General features: G+C 35.8%; 1 protein-coding gene across 4 annotated transcripts in view; it reads left to right on the forward strand.

Moving 5' to 3' along the window:
• EML4 (EMAP like 4) overlaps window positions 1–27,242 on the forward strand; it is a 152,328-nt gene that overhangs the window by 75,042 nt on the left and 50,044 nt on the right. Inside the window, exons 3-10 of one of the 4 annotated variants that reach the window (XM_008700190.2) lie at window positions 4,267–4,396; window positions 7,421–7,594; window positions 9,502–9,630; window positions 10,307–10,332; window positions 10,534–10,566; window positions 24,654–24,777; window positions 25,974–26,123; window positions 27,107–27,176. In XM_008700190.2, the coding sequence (XP_008698412.1) occupies window positions 4,267–4,396; window positions 7,421–7,594; window positions 9,502–9,630; window positions 10,307–10,332; window positions 10,534–10,566; window positions 24,654–24,777; window positions 25,974–26,123; window positions 27,107–27,176 (836 nt within the window). The remainder of the gene's footprint in view (window positions 1–4,266; window positions 4,397–7,420; window positions 7,595–9,501; window positions 9,631–10,306; window positions 10,333–10,533; window positions 10,567–24,653; window positions 24,778–25,973; window positions 26,124–27,106; window positions 27,177–27,242) is intronic. The other 3 variants (XM_008700192.2, XM_040623146.1, XM_040623147.1) reach the window with 3 other exon arrangements.

Consider the following 27,242-nt stretch of genomic DNA (forward strand, 5'->3'; position numbering starts at 1 on the left):
ATAATCTCTCCAGTTTCTTCAGCAGTAAATTGGGATGATAATAGTAAATCCCTTTTAGGATTATGCTTAAAATTAAAGGATATACCACTTGTAAAGTACCTAGGACAAGGCCTAGCACATAGAAGCGTTTGATAATTAATATTACTCCCCACCACTTACTGTATTGACAATGTCTATTTCCTTCATCTTTTCACTGTACAAGGCACTGTTTTAGGTGCTGGGGATTAAAGAAATATAAAACACTGCCTTGCCCCCCCCGAAGGACCTCAGGTAAACTGAGAAGACGGGTCAGTATTACAAAATTATAGGTAATTGGTATTAAAAAGGTAAATTTAGGATATTTTGGGAGCACCTAGGATAAATACTTAAACTGGAGTTGAAAGTTCCTTGCAGGAGGTAACATCAGCACTCACCTACTTTCATGATTTTCACAGCCACTTATTAGTGCCAGTTCCCAAATTGTTCCCAGATCTGGACTTTAGCACTTCAGAATTGTCTATCTACTTACTAGATTGTCCTGCTTGTGTGTATATCCTTCAGCATTTGTAAATGTAAAATGTCCCCAAACTGAACTCCTTATTCTTTAAGTCTTAAACATTTCTTAAAACTGACTCCTCCTCTGCATTCATACTATCAGGCTCTTATTTCAGGTCCCCATCATCTTATGCTTGGACCACTGCCCTGAATTCTGCTCCAAACATAGCCACTAGAGGGTTTTCTGTAAAATGTAAATTGGACTAAATCCTTTTTTCAGCTTAAACCCTTTTACTGGTCTCTATCTTCTATAGATAAAGTCTCCATGATCTGACTGCTGCTTACTTCTGCCATCTGAACTCTGTTCCCTCTTGTTCTACTTCTCACCATACAAAGAGCTTTTTGTCTACCTCCTCCCTTCCATGCACACATACACACCCCACTTTGCTATTAATTCTTTCTGTTTCTTTACACGTACTAGAATAAGATCCAAGTATCTTATCACCTACGTTTTACCTGGCTTAACAGTTTGTTCAGCATTTCTTCTAGGAAATCTTTCTTGAGCTCTGTGTTCCTAATCATCTTTACAGAATTATGTGTCTATGTATTTTCATGATATTCTGTTCATATCACTGTTACTGTACTTACCACATATTTTCATTGCCTGTGTGATTCTCTTGCAAGATTTTGAACTCCTTGATGCCAGTAACTGCCTTTTACTCTTTTGTAAACACTTTGTTTCATCAGGGAGTCAGCTTGGATATTCTCTCTCTCTCCCTCTTCCTCTGTCCCTTCCCCTGTTTGAGCACTCTCGCTCTCTTTTTCAAATAAATAAATTTTGGTGGTGGGGGGAGATCTAAGCAGGAAAAGAAGATCCAGCAAATGAGAGTGAGAAAAAATATGAGAGAGCTAAGAAGAAATTCAGGCAAAGGCAGGGTCCTAGAAACTAAGGACATTGTCCTTGCCTGACTACCGTCCTTGCCTGAATGATCAGCAGTATTTGATGCTGAAGGAACGTTGAGCAAGATAAAGACTGGAAAGTATCCATTGAATTTAGTGACAAAGAACCAAGATCACCATCTTGGCAAGAAAAATGTCTGTGAAGTGGTTAGATGATAGCCAGAATGCAGAAGGTTGAGGTGCATTCCTTCCAGAAATACACAAGGATTCCAATTTCTTCACATCCTTTTCAACACTTGCATTTTTTTGGTTTTTGGTTTTGATATAGTAGCTATAATGTAATAGGTATGCAGCTCTGGTACCATACATAATGGGTGTGATTGATCTCCTTTTTGAGATGAGGTTTGGGACATGGAAAGAGCATAGAAAGTGGATTGCAGACTATATGTTTGTTTTTATGTGGTGGTTAACAGGGTTTTTTTGGTATGTAACAAAAAATAAAAAAAATTATATTTCAAAACCAAACTGTTGATATAGTGAAAGCAGTGCTCAGAGGATAATCTGTGGCTGTAAATGCCTGTGCTAAAACAGATCTCAAATCAGTAACCTAACTTTAAAGAAGTAGAAAAAGAATAATACTAAACCCAATGCAATGTTAGCAGAGGGAAAGAAAATATAAAGATTAGTGATAGAGAACAGAAAAAACAATAGAACCAATGTAACCAAATGTTGATTTTTTTAAAAGATCAGCAAACGTGACGAGCTTTTAGGTAGAATGAAAAAGGAGGAAGATTTAAATTGCTAAAATCAGAAATGAAAGTGGGGACCTTTCAGAAATAAAAGGATTGTAAGAGAGCGTTATGAACAATTTACATCATATTGTCTTACTGAAAAATGGGCAAAGGACTTGAGTGGATAATTCCTTAAAGAAGATATACAAATGGCCAACAAACTCAGTGAGATTCTCATTAGGGAAATGCAAATCAAAACCACAGTTAATATTAACTGAGCACTTTATATTAATTTTAGCTATAATTAAAAAAAAAATGCAGGCCACCTGGGTAGCTCAGTCAGTTAAGCGTCTGACTCTTGATTTTTGACTCAGGTCATGTTCTCAGGGTGGTGAGATCGAGCCCCATGGCAGGCTATACACTCAGTGGGGTGTGTGCTTGAGATTCTCTCCCTCTCCCTTTCTCTCTGCCCCCTTGCAAAATAAATATCTTTTTTTATAAAATGAAAATAGCAAGTGTTTGAAAGGATGTGGTGAAATAAGAATCCTTTATACATTGCTGGTGGGATTGTAAATGGTACAGCTGCTGTGTTAGTGGTTCCTCATTAGGTTATACATAAAATATCCATGTGACCCAGTGGTTCTACTCCTTAGTTCTATACCCAAAAGAGTTGAAAACAGAGGTTCGAATGAAAACTTGCATGCCAATGTTTATGGCAGCGCAATTCATATTAGCCTAAAGACTGAAACAATCCAGATGTCCCTCAACAGATAAATGGATAAACAAGATGTGGTATATTCATACAATGGAATATTACTCAGCCATAGAAAGTAATAAAGTATTCATACATGCTGCCACACGGATGAACCTTGAAAACATTGTGCCAAGTAAAATAAGCCAGACACAAAAGAGCACATTTGTATGATTCCATGTACATAAAGTATTCAGGATAGGCAGATATATAGAGATACTGCAAATTAATGGTTGACATGGGCTGGGGGGAAGAAGGAGGGAATGGGGAGTGACTGTTCAGTGAGTAGAAGGTGTCTGGCGTGATCAGAATGTTCTGGAATCGAATGTAGTTGCACAACATTGTGACTATACTAAATGCCGCTGAACTCTGTACCTTTTTAAATGCTTAAAATGGTAAATTTTGTTACAAGTATTTTACCACAATAAAAAAAAAAAAGCTGTCAGTACAACAAGGAGTCACCTGTTTGACAGAGTAGCAGATCTGATGACTGATGATATTAGCATAATTTAGAAGTTACTGTACATTCTTATAAGTGAAATTTTTCCTGGGAAATTTCAAAAAGCAAATACGATAGGTTTCCATCTTCCTTTCTTCTGAATTATTTGGTCTGAGGTTAGGTCTAGGAATCCCTGTATTAAGGAAACATTATAGATGATTATGATACGAGCGGCCCCCAGCAGCTTGTTCTTGTCAAAAATGCAGTGTTATACCATCAAATATGGAACAGTCTAGGGTGCCAAATATTTTAGGCTCTATACACAAAAGTTTTTTGCCCCGTGTTTTTATGAAGAGAAGCAAGCAAACAAAGATGAGATTGGCCAAGTTAGATTTTGTATGTATGTGAGAAAATTGAGTCCAAAAGTTCAAAACTGTTCTCTATTCTCAAATTTTTAAATGAACTTGCCCGTTTTATCTTGTAACTTTGAATCTTCCTAACCACACCAGCATACCTATCACATATTTCCAGTCCTTCTACTATGTAAATTAAGAAAGCAGAGGTTGCTTTATACATTTATGCTTTATTTATATTGAATAACTCAGATTTAACATTTTTGGTTCTAGGATTTCTAAATAATTTGATTTCAGTAGAACCTGTGTGATTTCTGAAAATCGGTGATGTGGAAATCTGTGATTTACTTTGCATCATGTGTTTTAAAGCTGCTATGTGTATAGGGCAAACCATTTTGCTAGAGACTGTCTAGCTACGGTGTACTAATTTGGCATGGCCTTTTTATAGGTCTGTTTTGATGAGATTAAGTTTAGAGACACTAATATTGTATGCTGCATACCAGAGGGAGCAGTTTGCTTACTTAGTTCTAAACACTAATGGACTTAATTTTTTAAACTCCCAATTTTTGAGGAGTATTTTGAAGTTTGATGTAAAAATCTTTTCTTAACCACTTTTAGGCCAGCCAGGCCTTCGAGAAGCTATTTCTATGTCCTGTATAACCAACGGGAGTGGTGCAAACAGAAAGCCAAGCCACACCAGCTCTGTCGCAATTGCAAGAAAAGAAACTCTTTCATCTGCTGCTAAAAGGTATCCATTTGTAAGGGAAAGAAAAGCTAACATTGCAAAATTGTCTGAAAGAGATCATCATTCTACTTTCGAAAAAAAAAAAAATGAAATAGAGATGTATGGAATTAAAGTGAGCATGTCCTTTGAATTCTTAACTGTGAATGTAGACACCCAGCCCCTACTCTCACTTCGTTTGCATTCATGTTATCTATCCAGTTGTGTGAGGAAGCTTTTGCGTTCTTACTGAAGAAAGTATTTTCATTTCCTGGTTTTGTTTTGTTTCTTTTTAACCAGCATTTGTTGATGAGATAAGCATCACTATATTTAATTATATAAGCAAATTTTCTATAGCAAGCAGTGCATTTGATACATCAATTTTTAAAGGAGAAAAAGACTCTTCAGTATATATATTAGTGGAGGCTGAACACTATTGTAACTTTTATTCTTTAACCATGCCTTAAAATTAAGGCATAATTCAAAATATTATAATACTGTTTTGTGTGTGTGTGTGTGTGTGTGTGTGTGTGTGTGTGTGTGTTAGGGGATGGTAGGCAGGCAGTAGACATACTGCAGAAAAAATGTTTCAGTAAACTACAGATTTACATTCTATATGTTCTTTTCATTAATAAATTAATCTGTTGTTTCGGTAAAATTGCTTTACAGAATTTTTCCACTTTGTGTAATTCCTAGCAAGTTATCCCATATAGAATTTGGAGAGACCATAAGAAATCAACTACATAATCTTACAACTGTTTTCTTCAAAGAATAACTGAGGAAAAACCTCAAGTAATGGAATAATTTTTAAAATGTATTTGATAGAAAATGGTTGTCTTAATAAATTAATGCGAGTGACTGAATTATTCATTAATGTGGATTTATAGATGTTAACCAAACATTTGGCTACAGGAATGGTGAAGAACTGACAAGATCTTTAGGCCTTTTGTTTTATTTATTATTTTATTATTATTTTTAAGATCTTTTATTTTTAAGTGATCTCTACCCCCAATGTGGGCTCAAACTTAAAACCCTGAGACCAAGAGTTGCATGCTCCACGACTGAACCGGCCAGGCACCCTGATCTTTAGGCCTTTTAAAGGCCCCTCCAAAGCATGCCAAAATGTATTGCCTATGCTTCCCTTTTAGGAGAAAAGGACAAATTATAAAAAAACAAATGCATTGTGGAAATTTTTAATATTTTTAATAAACTTCCTTGTATTTAGTAATAGTTTGGGTTCAGCCCATTTTTTCTTATGTAACTGTAGTCCTGTACAGTGATCAGTCTTATGCACAATAGTAACTCAGTAATCTTAAGACCAGCTTTTTACTTTATGGTGCAGAGGCTCTGGACTTTGCTTTTAAATCCCTAGGAGGAAAATCTCTTTTAGGTTGTACCGGGCCCACATAAGACTGGTGGCCTGTGCATTCAGGATAGTTTGAAGATCAACAAGAAAGAATTTCTAAGTCAGTTTTAAATTTCAGAGTTAGTCTATTTTTGAGGTAGAACTGTATTTCTCAGCACGTACTTTAGTACGGTATTTCTCAGCACATACTTTTAAAAAGTGAACAATAAATAGTTGGGGGCTGGTCTGAAATCAGAAGATATCGGAACTGAATCAGATTAAATGTCATTTTAAAAATTATATTTTAGGGGCGCCTGGGTGGCTCAGTAGGTTAAACGTCCAGCTCTTGGTTTTGGCTCAGGTCATGATCTCATGGGACAAGGGATCGAGCCCCTTGTTGGGCTCCAAGCTCAGCAGGGAGTCTGGTTGAGCTTCTCTCCCTCTGCCCCTCCACCCTCCCACACACGTGCACGTGCATTCTTTAATTAATTAAAAAATTATATTTTAACATTTTTAACTATTACTATGTGATAAATTGTGTTTGCTATGTATATTTGTTTAAAATGTTCTTAAACATACTTCCTTGTAGACTATGCACCTTTAGTCAAATTATAAGATGTCCTTTGATTAAGAACTGTAGACAGTTGATAGCTTTCTGCCTTTTCAACCATGGAATTCAGGTCTTGATTTCATCTGGTTTGTAATATTGTCAAAAATGTAAGGACTCTTATCCAATGATTGGGAATGGCAGGTGCTTCATTAAATAAGAGTCAAAAGTGCAGAATCACAAGAATTTATACGTGAATATCTTAAATATTTTAACTCTAAATATATTCGCAAAGATGTGTCAATTTTTTTTATGAAAGGCCAAGCTTCCCACCCTCTTTCTAACCCCAGAAATTATTTTTTATAATTGTTACTTTCAACTTTAAGACTAAGAAATTTAAAACTCTTGCAAAACAAGATTTTAGAACCCATCCCTTCCTCTTATAATTTTTTTCCCCTCAACTTTGTGTAATTGTCTCACCTACATAAAATTTAACGGCAATTTTTTTTTACTGACTCTATTTTATGGAGTCTTCCAGAGCATTCAGCTTAGTTTTCATGGAAATTACAGTTCTTTTTTTTCTGTGTGTATTTTGTCAGTTTTCTTTGTATTTAATTAATTTACATAATTGAAATGATCAGTGCAATTGACATAAACACGTTCTGGATTGATGGGGGGGACACCTACAATTCCTGATAAATTTAAAACTCAACTGGCAGGAGGAGAAAAACACAGAAGAAATGGGAATCAGAATAATCTACTAAACATAGGGGTTTGTGTGCCTTGACATCATTCAGTATGTTTTACAAAGGTAATGGAAAGTGTCACTGATGTTCTGATTTGGGTAAGTTGAAGTCAATAAAGAGAGCTGCTGTTGTTCCCCAAAATCTGCCAAGATGGCAAAATGCATCGGGCCATTTTGGTCCCAAAACAATCTTCATAGGATATATTGCCTTAGAATTCTTATAAATTCTTTACTGAAGATTTTAATAGCTTCCAGAATTTTCAAAGAGATATTTTCATCATTAAATGAAAACAGTGTAAATTGTATTACTTGTATGATTTAGGATTTTGAATTCTATAATCACTTTTTCCATCGTTTGAAATATCTTTTATTTGTTTAAATATGTGTTGTTCCATGTTATACTTTATTTTACAGTGGTACAGAAAAAAAGAAAGAAAAACCACAAGGACAGAGAGAAAAAAAAGAGGAATCTCATTCTAATGATCAAAGTCCACAAATTCGAGCATCACCTTCTCCCCAGCCCTCTTCACAACCTCTCCAAATACACAGACAAACTCAAGAAAGCAAGAATTCTACTCCCACCAAAAGGTTTTAACTGTCCCCAAGTACAGAGCTAGGGAATGGTTGTAATGATACCTAAATTCTGAACTTGAGAAAAGTTGGCATCCATGGATTCCAAGAGAAAAGCCTGGTGGCTTCCCCCGCCCACCACTTCTTTGTTGCTAAAATCTATATTTTAGCACTTTGGAGAATGAAGATTTAAGGTTAAAATTTCTCAGTTAAAACTGGAAAAAAGAAAACCTCAGTTACAATCAATTTGGTGAAAGGAAGGCTGTAACTACCTACTCTAATACCAAACAATATTTTTATAATAAAATTACAAAAATTTATATTAACTATGCATAAATTTATAACCATGGACAGAAAATTGCCATATGTAATTATCCTCATCATATTTTGGCATCATTACAACCTTGAACTTGCAAGGGCCCTTCTCCGCAAATGGCTCTTCATTGTGACTGCATCTCAGTTTCAGTTTTGGGTTTTGGGAGGATAAGTTCTTGCTTGAGTAGAGAAATAAATCCATTTCACCTGGTCTTTTCTATGCTAAAGGCTTGCTTGAGGGCTTCTCTCTGTGTCTGTAATAATTAATATTTTAAAGTTATGAGAGGGGGAGAAGGGAAAAACATTCTAACATTGTTTGTGAGCCTAAATTGGGGATCTTAAACCTGCATGCTGGGAGTTCAGTGCTACACCTGCCTTATAATCAAATATTTAGACCAACTTAATGAAATTTGCCTGCTTAGAAATGCTGATTCAAGCTTTATGATTAGGTATAGATATACTTTATTCATCATACTTCTGCTTGGAAATCTCAGGAAAGTATTAAACCATTCCCAGAACTAGCTAGGATTTTAGTAAAATTTAAAATGACAACCATTCCTCAAAGATTTAATCATAATATATTTTTATTTAATCAATGTAATATTCTGCCTCAAATCCCTAAAAGAAATTTGGGAAAACAAACCACTCTTCATTTGAATGATGCATGTTTTACTTTAAAAAAAAAAAAAAAGTGCTTTGTCTGTGTGTCTCACACAGATTTTTATGCTATCTAAATGGTTTGTAATTTTTTTTGCCTGGTCTCATGTGGAGTTTTTCTTGGATATAGTTTATTAATGTTATGTAACTTGGACTGTGTGTGGTTAAAGGTGGCTTTTTTATAATCAATCTCTTTAAGGTTCTGATTTGACTTGGTATCTTCTTTGTCCCAGATCTTTTTTTTCAGCTTCTTAAGGTCTTCTGGAAATGTGCTTGCCATTCTAAATTGCTCTTTGGATATACTATTGCAAGAAGTGTTGGAGACTGGATGAGTGGTAGGATAGTTAGCAATGCAGCTGAAAAATCATTTATAAATCAAATATTTCATTTATAAATATATGGAATCATTGTTGATAATACAACATTCTTGTGTTAAGTCATGTTTATTTCCGATCACGGGTAAAAATTGTCTTTAAAGGACGTCACAGGAGTTTTACCTTTAATCCCACATTTTACTTAGAAAGTGTCATTTGTACCATATATAATCTAGTTACACAGGATATAGAAGATGAAAACAGCAGCTTTGTAATTATGAAAAAGTACAGGTTTTTTCACAAACACACTGTTTCACAAATTATGAGGAATATTTTACTCAGGGGTTTAAGCATATGTGTTTTTTCTATTAACAAAAAGTACAGATTTATTTTTTAATCAAGTAATATTTGTTCTAGTGAATCTTCTGAATAATAGTGAAAATTATAAAAAGACTTGTTCATTGCCTTGTTCAGCTCCTTCACTCATCCAGGCAGAACCTTTCAACTAATCCTTCCTTCTCTTTTCTGGATTAGCTTTAAGGAAATGTTTTGCTGCTTTTATGTTCTATTTAAGCTGTCAATTACATATCATCACTACTCACAGAATTTTTCTCTAAGAAATTTATATGTTTCTTCCAGCATAAAACGACCACCGACAGCTGAAAAGTCTCATAATTCATGGGAAAATTCAGATGAGAGTCGTAATAAATTATTGAGAGCAGTTTCAACATCAAAATTAATATCAAAAGTTATAAAAAATACAGACAAGTAAGTATCACACTTTCTCAGTTATATCTGAAAATTAATAATTCTGTGACTGTCATGCTTCCATGTACAATTATATGCCTTCTTTGGATCACCTTTTTTAAAAATCTATATTTATCCTTTTTCTTCTAAGTGTATTTTTTCTTTTAAGTGTACCAAAAAAAAAAAGAAACCTATCTTCCTGTTAATGTTCTCCATTCAAATAGTAAATCTCACGAATCCTCTAAGATTTGAATGTTTTTTTGTAAGTTCTTTCTGTGCTTTCACTGTTTAGATGATCTTATGGAATATTCATTGTTTCATAAAACAGTATATATTAGGGGCTGCTGGGTGGCTCAGTTAGTTAAGCGTCTGCCTTCAGCTCAGGTCATATCCCAGAACCCTGAGATCGAGCCCTGTGTCAGGCTCCCTACTCAGCTGGGATCCTGCTTCTCCCCCTCCCTCTGCCCGTCCTCCCCACTCGTGCTCTCTTTCTCAAATAAAATCTTTTTTAAAAAATGTATATATTCATAGTTGAGACTAGTGACAAACTTTAAAAAACACTGATGTCTGAATTTCACTTCTAAAGATTTATCTTGGGTGTGGCCTAGACATTGAAGCTTTTATAATTTATTTAGGTGATTCCAAGGGTAAGCCAAATAAAATTATAACACAAACGTCTTTGAATTTTTTTTTGTAGGCATAAAGATGTCATCATTAACCAAGGTAAATTAAAAATCCTTTTTTAAAAAGATATTTATCTTTTTCTACACCAGTTAAATTTTTGCTAATTGTTAGGAATATTGACTTATTTTCATTCACTGTACTTTACTAGCTCATAATAATCAAAGAGAAGTGCATTTATTATAGTTATTTAAGAAAATGCCCAGTTTTTATTGTAAGATATGTCATTTTTGTCTCAACCAGCAAAAATGTCAACCCGTGAAAAAAACAACCAAGGTAAGAATAAGCTACACAGTTGGTCGCCTTCTAAGTTAATTTCTTCCTGGATCTCTTATTTGGCTTTTCATTATTTATACTATATGACTTTCCTCTTAATATAAGAAATAGGATAATTTGGCTTAATGAATCCAACTATTTTTCTAAAAATCTATTTTGTTTCTGTGAGCTCTGAAGATTCATGGGCAGCAGTAGAGATAAATTTGTCATTACAAAAAGGTATAAAATACTAAAGAGAATTTCCCCTGAAGAGAATTTCCCCTTTTTTTAAAAAAACAATAAAAGTTGTTCTAAGAAAAGCCATTTAAAAGATTGATAAATTTTAACTCAATTTCCTGTCTTGCCAACCTCATTGCAAATAATCACTCATTTCTTGAAGCTAAGACTGAATATATAATGAGTCTAGCAAACCCATTTCCTCTTGAATTTTTCTTTTATATTAATTATAATTTCTGGCTACTTGCTGTTGTTGGCTTGTTCTGACCAAAAACGAACAGACTTTCTATAAATGTGTATTGAATTTAATTGCCAAGTAGGTAAGTTCTATTACATCAGGTTTATATTCTCCTTATATTGCCTGCAAATTTAACTGTAGCATGCTGTTCTAAATGAAAGCATGTCCTTTCTGTGCATGCTTTTTACAGCTCATTTCTATGTGTCATAGTTATCTTTTTTTTCTGGATTATTAACTAGATAGGATGTGGTTTAAATTTTTGTTAGAGATTACCTTGATTGCTGTGGATTTTTACTATTTTTTATTCTAATAAGAATATTTGTAATCTTCTTTGGATCATTTGTTTTTACATAGAAATTCTAAATGAAGTTGATTTTTGCTGTCATTCTTCTATATAGTTAGGTCATACCTTCTCCCTCTTTTATAATTAAGTATATAGCTTAAGTAATGGTTGAAAGGGAAAAATGAAAATTTATTTATAGACAATTCTTATTATATATCAAAACATTTTTTAAAAATAGAGGTAGTGATAAATAGCGGAAAGAGCTGTGAATGGAGAGTCTCTGTCTAGAATTTGGTCCTGGCTCTTCTGTATAATAAATAGCCTTGTGACCTAGGCAAAATGACAGTGTCTCTGAGTTAGTTTTCTAATCCAAGAATACTGCCTATAAAGCTTACTTCACATGACTGCTGACAAATGAAATAATGTATATGAAAGCACTTTAGGGCGCCTGGGTGGCTCAGTTAGTTAAGCATCTGCCTTCAGCTCAGGTCATGATCCCCAGGTCCTGGGATTGAGCCCCACTTTGGGCTCTGTGCTCCGTGGGGAGACTGCTTCTCCCTCTCCTTCTGCCCTTCCCCCACTCACTCGTGCTCACTCTCTCTCAAATAAATAAATAAAATCTCTGTAAAAAAAAAAAAAAAAGTATCCTAGGGCGCCTGGGTGGCTCAGTCATTAAGCATCTGCCTTGGGCTCAGGGCGTAATACCAGGGTCCTGGGATTGAGCCCCACATCGGGCTCCCTGCTCTGCTGAGAGCCTGCTTCTTCCTCTCCTACTCCCCCTGCTTGTGTTCCCTCTCTCGCTGGCTGTCTCTCTCTCTCTCTCTGTCAAATAAATAAAATCTTTTAAAAAATAAATAAATAAAAGTATCCTGCAAGCAGGAGGAGGGGCAGAGGAAGAGGGAGAAGCAGGCAGCAGTCTCCCCCTTGAGCAGAGAGCCTGACGTGGAGCTCCATCCCAGGACCCAGTGATCATGACCCAGCCAAAGGCAGATGCTTAACCAACTGAGCCACCCAAGTGCCCCAATAAATATAATCTTTAAAAAAAAAAAGAAGAAAGCACTTTATTTTATTTTAAAGATTTTATTTTATTAGAGAGAGAGAAAGAGAAAGAGAACGAACAAGCAAGGGGAGCAGCAGGCAGGGGGAGAGGAGCCGACTCCCTGATGAGCAAGGAAACCAATGCGGGACTCGATCCCAGGATCATGACTTGAGCTGAAGGCAGATGCTTAAGTGACTAAACCACCCAGGCATCCCGAAGAAAGCACTTTAAAAATAGAAAACATTGTAAAACTCTATACAACGGTTCTGTTATTATTACATATTTTGCTAAAGAGCTCAAATTTGTAAGATTCTTACAGAGCTGCCTGCCACTTTCTCATGTTGTGGTATGTTCTGTGGAAGAAAAAAGGAACATAAGATTAGTATATAGTAAGTGAGTGGTTTGCATTGGTGACAGTTTTCAAAGCCATTCAGGTAAGCAGACAAATAAATGTATTTAAGAGGGAAGGATTTTGCTACAGAATGATTACTAAGCAGTATCTAGGAAGAAGGATCAAATGAAAAGCTAGGAAAGGATATAGAAAAATAAATTCTCTTAAAAGAATTTTAATTCAAAACGGTTGTCCCAGATGTTGGAATTTAATAATGTCAAGTGTTGCTTGCATTAAGCCTTATTTTTGGAATTTGAGTCTATTATTTTTCCACTTTTATCTGCTATATTCTGTCTGGATATAGACTATCACTAGAGCGTACCTTCATAAAAAACTCTTGTGTTTCAGCTTGTGAGGTAGTTGAGGCCTAATTGTAGTTGAGACAGAGCCTATAGAAAGTAGATGGATTCTAGATGGTTTAAGAGATAAAATAGGGCATGGGAGGTAAGGAACAGCAAGACCTATCTATGAAGAATAGCTTGAGCAACTCAGTAAAATGAGGAACATTTGAGGTGAAGGAGATGTGTGGAAAAAAATAAGAGTTTTGGTTTTCAGTTTCTGTAAGACTTAATCTACTTATAGAGATGCGTAGCAAGCAACATAGTATCAATGTTTAAACATGTATATTAGAGTTCAGAGACCAGTTTTACTCTCTACTTAGCTGTATGACCTTGAGCAGGTTATTTTACCTTAAGTCTTTATTTTTTCATTATTGAGACAATCATAAACCCTCAAAGAGTTAATATAAAAATTAAAGATAATAAAATGTAGTACCTGGCACATAGTATAAAATAAATTTTAGTTGTTAATATATGTGACTCTGACTGTAAAATCTTGCACTCAAATGTGTGGAGTAAGATGAAAAGATAACTGTTAAATAGATAATCTTCATTTGATAGAAGTTTAGATATATTTTTAAAGTTTGTATGCATTTTGCATGGCATATTTTACAACACATTTTCTTATACTTTAGGTATTAATCCAAAATATCTATCATTTTTGGACGATCTTTTAAAAATATGATTTATTAATTTCTTTAGCTCTTTTTTGACAATGACAAGTATGACTTGCTCCAAGCCATCTGCTTTGATTTGGGAAGAAGACTATTTACATTTGGTACATTTAGGTGAGTGGTAGCAGAAAAAGCTTGACCTGAAGGCCTGTATCCTTCAGCCACAGTAAAGTACAAGAAGAGTTATAAAGTTGAATATTCTGATCAATAGGCAGAAGGAAGAGAACTAGTTAAATGCAATAGGAGGTGGAGTGGAATGGGATGTACACGGGACAGTCTGAGGCTAGGTGTGGGAGGAAGGACAGGTTATATCACCAAAAAGAGACTCTTACCAAGTTGTCTTTACCTACACTCAAATCCCTGAAACATGAACCTTTCTTCATCACTTTTCTCCCTAGTTCTATTGGATTCTTCTCCCACTGCAAGAGAAAGACTTAGCACATCAGGTTAAACTGTGAATAAGTTTTCTTATAGGGTTATTCATTGTTAGATGTAGCAGTTAGGTTCTAATATAGTACTATTCATTTGATAAGTTACTGATAAAGTTTTTTGAGCTAACTTAGGGGACTATAAGTGCCTTTTATAAAATTATCTATTGGGGAAAATAGGTAACAATCTGACAAATTTTGTAACAAAATTAGTACAGCCTATAAATTCATCCTATGGTAATCCGAGTATATTATATTTTTTTAATATGGAAAATAAGTGTCATATGTCCTCCTTTCTAGAGAAGAACCTGAATGTCTTCAGATTATTGCACATTACTGGGTTTTTTTCAAGCTTAAATAATCATAAATCCTTTTTCTCTTGTAGCATCTTAAACTTGTGCTGTTTAGAATTAGTACATAGTTAATTAGTCTGGTCATGTTGAGAGCCTAAATGACTCAGACCCCCTACTGGAGAGAAATATGCTCAATTGAGGAAAAATCATCAGTCTTCAAATCTCACTCTTACTTCCTTTCATAGTGCTGCCTCACTGCTCTAAGCTTAGGTGCATTTGTGCTTAACTACCAAATCGATGCAGGAACCATAGGTGTGCTTAGAAGAGAGAGCAGTTATTATAATATCTTAAGAGAATTGAGAAGTAACTGTCTCATACTAGCTGTCTAAAAATGACTGTAAATGAAAAATGCTTTAAAAGTCATTTTGAAATATATACTATGTAAAACACTTCAGTAATTTGGTGTAGCCAAAACAGTTGTTCAGATAATCTGAAAATACTAAACTGGTTTACAAAATTGGAGAAAGGAAAAAAAAACCTGAGTAATCTTGTCATTTTAACAGCCATTATAGTTCTGATATGTTTGTTTTTCTTTATCAGATACACATTTTGAACATTCACTCTTTTAACAAATATTTATTGAGTGCTTATTTTGTCAGGCCCTGCCCTTAGGCACTTGGGGATATAGCAGTTATGGTCTCTGCACTCTATGGAACTTATATTCTACATAATAAGAAAAAAATAATACTTAATGTGTCAGGGGGTAATACATATTAAGAGAGAAGGAGGAGAGTAGAGAGTTGCTATTTTACATAGAGTGGTTAGGGAAGACATTTCTGATAAAGTGACATTGAACCACCTGAAGGACATGAGTGAAATATATGGATATCTGGAGAAAAGAATTTCATGAGCAGAGATAACTGAAAGTACACAAGCCCTGAGGCGCTTTCTTGCTGTGTTAAGGGACAGCAAAGAGGTCATTGATTATAGTGTACATACAATTTTGTATTTGTTAATCATTACATTTATTAAATACAGATTCATTCTAAGTAACAGAAGCTTCATTAGGCACCTCACTTAGGAAAGGGAAGTAAAGTGTTAATAGCAGTAAGAGTGCAAGAATAAGAAGTATGAGACCTAGTTAGGGGTGAAATGACCTGCACCATACAAAGTTTAAAGAATCAGAATCCTAAATGACTGGAATTATGAGCATGAGTTAGGAATTTGCCAAAGGGAATTATGAAGAAAAAAATAAGGGGTACCTGGGTGGCTCAGTTGGTTAAGCGGCTGTCTTCGCCTCAGGTCATGATCCCAAGGTCCTGAGATGGAGTCCCGCATTGGGCTCCCTGCTCAGTGAGGACTCTGCTGCTCCCCCTGCCTGTGCTCTCTGGCTCTTGTGCTCTCCCTCCTTCAAGTAAATAAATAAAATCTTAAAAAAAAAAAAAAAAAATGAAACATTATTCATCCAGTAATAAAGTTTTCCCTATCAACTCTTAAGACCTGGGACCTCAGTTTCCTCACATATAGTAGGCTTAGACTAGACGTCACTAAGAGTCGCTCTTAATAACTTTTTCAAGCTCTTTCTTGCAGCAAATAGAAAATGGAGAACAGCTCCCCATACCTCGACTAACTTGCTTTTAATTTACCTTTTAAAGAATTTGAATATAGGTGCCTTTGTTCATGCCATGTGCTTTCTGACTTGTTAGTTCCAGGCATGTTTTGTCCTAAAACCTGATCACGCCTCCGTAAACTGAGCATCGTATCTGAAAGAATAGCTAAAATTTATCTGTAAGAATGTAAAGGATAGCAGTGTTCTGCTGACACTGTCTGTATATTGTGTTACCTACTGAGAGGGAATATATACCTGCTAAGAGGGTATGCAGTTTGAAACAAACTAAAAAAGCCAAAAGCCCTTAATTGAGCTACAGATAGAATTTATTCCTGTTGTTACTAAGATGGTATCCAAAACTTTGCAGTTCCAGAATTTAGGAAGAAGAATGCTAGCTTTAAGTCTGTTCCAGTGTGAGCAGGCAGAAAAGGCAGGAAACCAAGTATTGTACTTCCAAAAAATATACTCACTCCTGAAATTTAGATATTGGATCATTTTAAATAGGCAACATAAACATTACTTGTATCCCTAGGGATCTGGACTTTGTCCATGTATTCTCTGTCTTTTAAAAGGAAACCAGACAGGGGAACCTTTTCTCTGTTGGAGATTTTTTTTTTTAAATCCTGTGAAGCAGAGGCTCTTATTTCTTGATGTTGTTGTTAACAGTCTTCTAGATTAAAATATGTTTAAAGGCTGTCCAGTTATTTTTGTAATATAAACAATCCCAACTTTTAAGAATATGTGTTCTTGACATCCTCTTTTCCTTATCTTCAGCCGAAAAAGAAGTCCCCCAGCCTATCCCTTTTGGACATGGAGAATATGACTTTTCATAACAGAACATACTTATCTTGTGCATATTTTATTCTGGTTAAAGACTTCATCTGTACTGTATTTTCACAACCCGTAGGCATAAGCTTTTTTAAAAATCTAAACTAGAAAGTATAGTTAACCAGAAATCTCTCCATGTCTCAAGCATGTCAGTTAACTGAGATAGCATAGTTAGAAATCCACTCTGTCCAGAAATGGCAGTTAGACTCCATAGGTGTTTCTTACTCTGTCATTTGTTACTATTTTCCTGAAGCACTTGGAAAAGCATTCTGAAATTTGTGATTAGGCTTAGCAGAAAAGAGGTACCGTTGATCAGTGATAATACTAAAATTGCAGAAAGAACCATAGCAAATCACATGGCATGTTCCTGAACTGTGCAGTTGGTTCTCCAAGGAACAGTTTTACCAAAAATATTCTGTTGATTATTTACTTTTTTAATAAAGCTTTTTAAACTTTTTAAAGATTGTGAAATATTTTAATTTTTCTAAAAATATATACAAATAATATAGCAAGCACCTGTGTACTGGGGATCCAGATTTATTAAATCTTTACATTTTGCTTTGACTCAGATTTTTAAAAAAAATGAAACATAGAGGCGCCTGGGTGGTGCAGTCGGTTAAGCATCTGACCCTTAGTTTTGACTCTTAGTTTGGGCTCAGGTTGTATTCTCAGGGTCGTGAGATCGAGCCCTACATTGGCTCCACGCTCCACAGAGTCTGCTTGGGATTCTCTGTCCTTCTCCCTCTGCCCCTCCCACTTGTGCCTGTTCTTGCTCTCAAATAAATAAATCTTAAATAAACAAACATTAAAGGTAAAGTTGAAGGCTCTCTTTAATTCTGTTTAATTAGAATTTCATTTACAGGCTTTTATTGCTCTCTTGGGACCTCCTGGCTCTCTTCCTATTATAGTTAATTGAAAAAGAGGGGTGCCTGGTGGCTCAGTCGGTTAAGCATCCGTCTTGATTTCAGGTCAGGTCATGATCTCAGGGTCATGACATCAAGCCCTGCATCTGGCTCTTGGCTCAGCATAGTCTGCTTGTCCCTCTCCCTCTGCTCCTCCCCTCACGTGCTTGCATGCTCTCTCTCTCTCAAATAAAATCTTTTAAAAACTAAAATAAAAAGAGCTAGAGGCAGGGCACCTGGGTGGCTCAGGTTGAGCATCAGGCTCTTGGTTTCGGCTTAGGTCATGATCTCATGGGTCGTGAGGTCTAGCCCCCACTTTGGGCCCCTACCGTGGCCTCCACGCCCAGTGGGGAGTCTGCTTGAAGAGTCTCTCCCTCTGCCCCTCCCCCCCACTTGTGCTCATGCTCTCTCTCTAAAATAAATAGATCTTTTTTTAAAAAAAGAGCTAGAGAGATAAATATATTGCTATCTGAAGCTTCTCTTTTGAATTTATTTTTAAAAAATCCAACTTGGTGTATTCAGATAAAAGTTTTAAAAATTTAATTCAGTGTTTAAAATAGCTTTTCTTGGTGATACAAGTGAGTGATTTGAGGGAGTTTTTAAAATATAACCATATTAAAAAAAATACAACCATGTTTTGCTTAGTTCAGAAAAGTTTTCAGCAATATAGCAGTAAGTCTTTTGGAAGTTTTATCTGTTTCATTGTTGGACTAGACTTTCCCATCTTTTCCCAAAGAAAGCCTTTTTTAGGTAATAAAAATAATCCAGAATGCTTAAGCAAACGCCCATATCTGATTATCTTGAAGTGATTTTATGACGGAGTTACAAACAAAATAACAAGGAGAAATCTGATTAAAGGAGGTTTAGATTGAAGAAAGTAACTACAGGTGTGCTTATTACTGTCATTAGTATAGGGGTTGATTAGCAGTTAAGTAAGACTGGGTTGTGTCTCTGTTATAAGCTCCTAAGGGGCTAGGTTCACTTCTTTCATATCTTTGTTGTGTACCCTCACCCCATCCCCCCTGCCCCTATGTAATTAAGAATTCAGTAAATTTACCAGCCAGTAGAAGTCTGCCTATAGAACAAAGAAAATTAAGGTAGCATTTTACTACTAGGTCATATTTTTCAGACCTGGGTTCTTGTCCTAGCAAGTAAAACTGTGTAGTATTTGGCAAGCACCTCCAACTAAGAATTTTTTAAATCCTCAAAACAGGAGGGTTAGATTATAGCCTTCTAAATTCACACCCCTTTTTTTATTTGGGGATCTACATTTTATCTGTTTTTATAGCTAGACCTTTGAAAAGAGGTGAAATTTAGGGGCGCCTGGGTGGCTCAGTCGTTAAGCATCTGCCTTTGGCTCAGGGCGTGATCCCAGAGTCCTGGGATCGAGCCCCACATCAGGCTTCTCCACTGGGAGAAGAAAGATGTGTTAAACTGTAAGCATTCTAGAAGTTCAGAAGGTTTTCTATAGGCAGTAGCCATTATACAAATTAGTATAGTCATAGTCCAAAACCCTGAAGACTTTTTGTTTGTTTGTTTAATCTCTAAATCCAGAAAGGGAGCAAGCTTTGGGGAAAAAAGCACTGGAGGAACTGATCTTTGAGCAGGGTATGCCCAATATTACCTTCCTTCCCCACTTTACCTTTCACTATTAGTCTGTGAAGGATTAATGAATTTTGATAAGTATGTTTTAAATATATAAGTAACTTTGGGGCACCTGGCTATTTCAGTTAGTAGAGCGTGCAACTCTTGATCTTGGGGTCCTGAGTTCAAGCCCCATGTTGGGGGTAGAGTTTACTTAAATAAGTAACTTTATAACTAGTTATTTATATCTATCTGAATCATTTCAGCAATAGTGCTTTTCTCAGAACACCTTAGATAACTATCCCAAAAAGTTTGGATTAAGGAATATGAAGGTCATTTTGCATTTGGAGCACTTTGCAGTGTAGGGCAGCCTAGGGGAGATGCTAAAGTAGAAGAGTGAATTAACAAGAGTAGAGCAAAGGGGAAGTGATGGCCGTGAGAAGGACAAGGGAAGGGAAGTATTAATATCAAGTGTTTCACATTTCTGCCTATGGGCGCCTGGGTGGCTCAGGTCTTGGGATCAAGCCCTGCCTCAGGCTCCGTGCTCGGGGTAGAGTCTGCTTGAGATTCTCTCTTCTTCTCCCTCTGTCCCTCCTGCTTGTGCACATGCTCGCTCTCCTCTCTCTTCTCTTTCTCAAATTAAAAAAAAAAAATTAAAAATTTCTGCCTAGCTTTCACTTTTCCCGAAGATAATAGAACAGAAACATCTTCTTCCTCTTTTGTGCTCTGTGATTTCCTACTCTTGGGGTCCAAAGCTCAAGCTTCTATTTGGATTATAAGTAAGCTGTATTGTCAAGTAATTGGACTTCTGAGGACCTTACTACTGTCTGAATAGTACTATCCAGTAAAAATATAATGTATAACACAGGTCATTTAAAATGTTCTAGTAGTCACATTTTAAAAAGTAAAAAAAACACACAGGTAAGAGCAAGTTTAATATATTTAGCCCAGTCTATCGTGAATATCATTTCAGTGTGTGATGAATACAAAAAAGACATTGACGTATTTTGCTTTTTTTCATACTAAGACTCAAAAATCTGTATTGTACAATTACAGCATATCTCAATTCAGGCTAGCCACATTCTAAGTGTTCAGAACCAGTGGCTATTGTTTTGGATGCTGCAGGTCTAAAACATAGTTTTAGAATAAAAATGTTTCACAAGTTCTAAATCATAAACAAAATTTTGGAATACAGTCTAAAAACTTATTTGATGTCTCTGAGCCTTAGTTTCCCCTTCTCTAAAAGTAAGGGGTTGGACTAGGTGAGCTCTTAAATTTCTGAGAGTTCCAACATTATATGTGTCTAGAGAAACAAACTAATGGTATTTTGGTATTGATTATAGTATTTTTATCAACAGTATCCCACAGAATTTCTTCTTTTATAATTAAACTGTCATTGATCAGATTCAAGTAAGAATATTTAGGCACACTCGGGTGGCTCAGTCGATTAAGTGTCTGACTCTTGATTTTGGCTCAGATCATGATCTCAGGGTTGAGATCACGCTGGGCATGGAGGGCTGCTTGAGATTCTCCTCCTCTCTCTGCCCCTCCCGCCTTCCTTAAAAATTTTTGTTTATTTGGCATAAACTTGTAAGTGGTAAAGCTGGAATTCAAACCAAGGTCTGTCTTGATCACAAATCTTGTATTCTCTCCACTATACTGTGTAACCTCCTACTCAGTCCAAGGAATTTTCACAGTGCCAAGTAAGAAATAAAACATTGAGATAAATTACATTTCACTAAAAGGCAGTTTCATTATTGAATACTAAGAAGCTCTATACTGTGTTTACTAATTATCATGAGATAGTTTAGTAATTTCTTTTCCTCAGATTTTTTTCTGGACCACTAGAAAATATAACTGATCTCATAATCTTCTTTGACTGGTCGCGTGGCCCATCGCTTCTTGACTTTCATGGTCCTGTAGTTTTATGGTGAGAGCAGCCAGAAAGTAGCATTGGAGTAAAACAGACAAATGGACTGTTATGTCCTTTGACTGTAAGGTCAAGAAGTCTGACAGTCTCAAGAACAAGTTTGTGGTGAGAATCTATACTCAACAATGGTTGAGGAGAAAAGAGACTCTAATTTGACTATATTTTACCTGATTCCTAAGGTAAAGACTATTCTTTAAAAAAAAAAAAAAAGTGGGCCAAAGGTGTGTTTTCACATCGTATTTCCCCCTTTTTTCACAAGGATTAAATATTTAAGAATTGGGAGATAAACAATAAACTATAGATTTCCCATTTCTCTTGGGAAAAAAATGGGAATATCTAGCAACACTAGGCCCACAGGTTTCATGAGCATGGAGTGTGCCAGTGGTCCCAGAGTCCCAGTCAATCACCTGTATTCTCTTCACTGTTCTCATTTTGCATTTCCTGTGTGGGCCAGTAGATATGTGAATTTGTGACCCCTGTTCTAAAGTGTACATGATAGGGGCACCTGGATGGCTCACTCAGTGAAGCATCTGTCTTGGGCTCAGGTCATGTAGGGTCCCGTGCTCAGTGGGGGACCTGCTTCTCCCTTTCCCTCTGCCCCTCCCCCCCACTTGTGTGCTCTCTTTCTCGCTCTGCTCTCTCTCAAATAAAATCTTTTAAAAAAGTGTACATGATAGAATCAGAATTCTAGCTTGTTTGCCTATACATATTGTTTTGTGGGCAGTCAAAGCTTATGAAGAGATACTATAGTGTGTTAAATCATGTATTCTAAGCAGTTCCTAGACAGGGTTCAGAATGGTACAAATCCTTCTCAAAGGGAAGGGAATAAATATTTGTTGAGGACCTCATATTATCCCTTACAGTGTGATGTCTTATTTAGTAACTCATAATTGCAGTTGGTAAGTACTAGTATCATTTTGTGTATTAGGAAAATGAGGCCAGAGTCACACAGCTAGTCAGCAGTAAAGCTGGAATGCAGATCTTGATCACTCTTCCCAAAGCTCATGTCCTTTCCACTATAATGTATTGGCTCCCTCAGTCTCAGGAATTGTTCATGGTTCCTAGATTATGTATTTGGCCCTCAACATATATACTGCCAGTTTCCAGGCAGAGAAAACATTTTCATCCCGACAGGCATTACCATTTTTATATTAGAAAAGTTGACAAGCACTAGATAGTTTCTTTCCTTTTACTTAGTTGCTTGTGCTCCTAAGGATAAAGGAATAATTGATAAAGGACAATTGACAGAGGAAGAAATATGGTATTCTGAGCTATCTCTATTAGCAAAGGAGAACTTTTGTTTTCTTTGATACTACTATCCCTAAATCCATTCCCTTGGTTTGACATTTAATCTCTTCTAAGTGGTAGAAACATCTGCTAATAGTTTTTTTTTTTTCATCCAGAAAGCATTTATGATATACGCCTCTGATCAAAGATCCTGGGGGTAATTCCAAAGGACAGGATATCTGCCTCTAAGAATTTACACACACACACACATATATATATATTTTTTAAGATTTTTTTATTTTTAAGTAATCTCTACACCCAGTGTGGGGCTCGAATTTACAACCCCAAGATCAAGAGTCACATGTTCTGACGAAGCCAGCCAGGGACCCCAAGAATTTATATTCTTCTAAAGAAGAAACTTGAGGAAAAAAGAAACTTACATAGCAAATTGATACATATAAGAAAGTAAACTGTATAGAAAAGGACAAAGAGATGCTGATAAAGATGATTTCATAAAGAAATAGTTGCAGCTGGTAATCATTTAGTTCTCCTCAAGTCCATCAATGCTAAAAATCATCAGGAAGGAGAGCCCACTCTTAGATTCAGAAGTAATAAAGACCTGTATCATGTGATGTGAAAACTGTGGCGTGGGAGGCCTTAGCCTGTTCTTAGATCTAACTATGAGGCCAAGCACAAGTGAGTAATAATAATAAAAATAACTTGAACTTCTCACCCATAACAAGCACAAATACTTGCAGACATTCATCAGAGAATTTATCTTTCCTTCTTCCATGGTTCTTATTATATAAATTATTGAATTATTATGTATTCTTCTCCTTAGTAGATTAGGTCATTATTAGAGGTCCTGGAGTTGTATTAGCCTCTGGTTGATGACCACATTTTCAGTTGGTTTCTGCCATTTTATCATATGCCAGACAAGTTGGTAAGTGCTAGACACATGCTATGCTTTTGTACTCAGTCCCTTACTTTCTCCTTCCTGTTTAGGTTTTCTTGTGGCCATTTTACCATCACTGTCACCATCTACTAAACTTATCTGTATGTAGGTCATTGGGGTGCTGGGGCTGAGGATGGGTGTTGTTTTTTGGTTTTTGTTTTCAAGAAACAATCTCATCTGGTTAGTGAAGTTTTATTTCCTTATGTAAAAGATACACAATAAATATCGATTTGATTCTAGACTTGTCCTTAACATCTTTAGTTTTAGATTGTTGCAGATCTTATAAACAACTGTTGCTTTATGTAAATAAAAGATGTCTTAGAACCCACACTGCCAATTAGAAAACTATTTCCTAGCACTGTCTTAAAAATTTTAATGTATTGTAGTTGAATTAAATTCTTTAGACCCAACCTTGATTGTTGGCACAGTCGTGAAGTGAGGGAAGTTGGTCTTCTTTCCCTTCCAGCTATACTCACTGTATGTGGCAGAGCTCTTGTTCTCTCTCTGCATCCTGACTTACGATGCTGAATGACTCTTCTCTTCATAGTATAGTCTTGGGCCATGTTTTTTGTATGTGTCATTAAACATCAGTAGGTTGGGACACCTGGGTGGCTCAGTCGGTAAGCGTCTGCCTTCAGCTCAGGTCACGATCCTGGGTTCCGGGATCGAGTCCTGCATTGGGCTCCCTGCTCATCGGGGAGCCTGCTTCTCCTTCTGTCCCTCCGCTGTGCTCGCTCATGTGCTCCTTTCTCTCTCTCTCTCAAAAAATAAATAAAATCTTAAAAAAAAAAAATCAGTAGGTTGATTAAGGGGTATGGTAGACATGGTTGTTGTCTGCCCTGATAATCTTTCTTATTTTCAACTGTCAGAAAAACTTTCATCATAATTTTTTTTCCATTTTTCTACTTCAGCTTTCCTGACCTTCTCGTTTGGTTTAATTGTGAAAATAGTTATTCTCGTTTAAGGAAATGATCAACAGTTTTTTCTTACAATGTTTTAGACAAGGTCTTTATATAAAAATAATTATGTATAATAAGAATAGAACTCTGAACTAGCTATTTTTTTGTCTTGTTCTTACTGTATCACCTTAATAATCTACTTTTCTGTGATTATTCAGAAAATTGACTTAACTTTTTTCTTGTGTTTCAACAGAAGGAGAATATGTTAAAATGTTTATGCGAGGTCGGCCAATTACAATGTTCATTCCTTCTGATGTTGAAAACTATGATGATATCAGAACAGAACTGCCTCCTGAGAAGCTGAAACTGGAGTGGGTGTATCCTTCTCTACTGTGACAGCAAATTTGTTTGCTTTGTCTTTAGTTTAAGAAAAATTCATTTACCTATATAAAAATTACTTGAGAAAGTAAAGAGATATTACCTCTCATCCTTCACGTATTATATATATTTTGCTATTAGCAATTTAAAACCACCCAGATATCTTTGGATAGGGCAAGAGGTATTGTATGAACATCGTGGCAGCTACTTGCAGTGTAGTAGAGAAGGCATTGGACTAGAATGGGAAGACTAGTGTTTGAGTCTTGGCTCTGCCACCCCCAATGAACCTTACTTCCCTTATAAAAAGAGGTTAATAACTCCTACTTTAGTGAGCTGTTATAAGAGTTAAATAAGGAAACATCAGTTAAGCATTTTGTAACCTGTGAAATAATGTAAATTATTTTATTAAGAGCTCAAATTAACAAGACTGATTCTAATTCCAGGATTAACTTCTCAGCCAAACTTTGTAAAAAATTACTATATGAAAGAGCTCTCCTAATTTCACTTAGAAATTTTCCTTTTAGAACCTTTGAGAAACTCCACAAAGCAGAATGGAGCTAGTAGTTTGAACTCAGCTTTCTGCCTCCGTTCTATACACTCTTTCCCCTACCCTTTCATTCATTCCCTCATTTCTTCAGAAATTAGCTTGGGAAAACTCACCAATCCTGTAATTCTGTACAACTTTTTAATAAACACTCTGCCTACCAAACTGTGCCTGGCTGTCTTACTCATTATTTAGATGAAGCATATATGTCATTTTCTGAGCCCTTCTTTTGATCCCGCTCTTCACTTTCTCTCCATTTAAATTAGGTGTTCCTTCTGTGCTTTCTCCTAGGATACTGTACTTTCCACAGTTTCTAATGATATATTTGGTGTTTGTTTTTGTCATCTTTGCCAGAGCATAAGCTTCAGGGACATAGGCCTCTGGTTTCTTTGCTCAGAACTGTATGTTCAGCCTGTGCCTGCCACATGTTAGGAACTCAATATGTATTTGGGGAATGAGGAAACTAAGATTTTATGCACATTAAAAACTCAGGATTGCACCCTGAATAGTGGCAGGACTTGAGTTTCCTGGTTCTGATGCACTCCTATTTTTTTTTTATACCTTCCTCATTCCCTTAGATATCCATGAAAAACTTGTTAGTTTACACCTTAAAAATTGTGTTTATTAAAAACCTTGACTTTTGTGTTTAAGATATGGTTATCGAGGAAAGGACTGTCGCGCTAATGTTTACCTTCTTCCTACCGGAGAAATAGTGTATTTCATAGCATCAGTAGTAGTACTATTTAATTATGAGGAGAGAACTCAGCGACACTACCTGGGTCACACAGACTGTGTGAAATGGTTGGTATTATTGAACACTTGTTTTTTTTCTTGGTCATTTTTGTGTTTCTTTTTAATTTGGGTTTTTTCAGAAATGGTTTCTTGTGGAGAGCTCAGATGTTAAGGATATTATGGGTATTCTGTAGAATATATTTAAAGGTGGCATTTTAATATGGGGCAGTTGTAGTGGAACTTTTGAAGCATTTTTATTTCTTATGACAATTTAAATTGGTACTCTTCTGGAAAGTAATAAGCGATACATACTAAGAACAAAAAAATTACATTCTTGATGAGCTTACCCCTTGGTTACAAGATGTAGAAAGAGTCTAGATGTAGACAGGAAGATTTTTAAAAAAAAAAAAATTTTTTTTAAATTTTTAAAAATTCTGCTAGTCACTCATATGTTTATCATGAGAAATGTGGCATAAATGCTGCACTATTTTCAGTTTGTACTTAAAAGAGTTTCTTGCCCCAAGTTTGACTTGTAAGAGTTCAGCATTAAGAACTAATTCAAAGTTCGGAGGTACTATGTTCACTGTGTTCCTTTGTAGAAAAGTAGAAATGATAGAAGAGCTGTTCAGTCAATAATACGCATAAGGATTATATAGCAAACAGGGAAAATGCTGACGCTGTAATAGATTACATTTGCATAGTGCAGTACCACATCTTCACTATGATAAAACCATCTGACTATGCTCATGCGTGTGCAGGACTAGAAAGGAACTTGAACAGATGAAGACAGTTTAACTTATCCTGTCACAATTGTGAATTTAGTGCTGCATTAATTTGTCTGTTTTAGTTTAGCCAAGAAAGAAAATTATGGCCAAAACTTAGGTGGTTGATGTTTATTTGATTTGCTAAAGAAGATAAAACAGCTAAGTCACGATGAGAATTTTTTAATGATTAAAAACTGAAAAATGCTTGACAGATGTTGTTACTAAGGCATATTTTGGCTGTTTCACATGTTTCCCATATTTAAAATTGTTGTTAATACTGCTTTTTAGCCTTGCTATACATCCTGACAAAATTAGGATCGCTACTGGACAGATAGCTGGAGTGGATAAAGATGGAAGGGTGAGTGGCATAGTGTTCTGCATGCTGTATCAGTGACATTGCCATTAGAATGGAATCGATTGTAAT

The sequence above is a fragment of the Ursus maritimus genome, unplaced genomic scaffold (genome assembly GCF_017311325.1).
Source record: "Ursus maritimus isolate PB19 unplaced genomic scaffold, ASM1731132v1 scaffold_6, whole genome shotgun sequence".
NCBI classification, from domain to species: domain Eukaryota; kingdom Metazoa; phylum Chordata; class Mammalia; order Carnivora; family Ursidae; genus Ursus; species Ursus maritimus.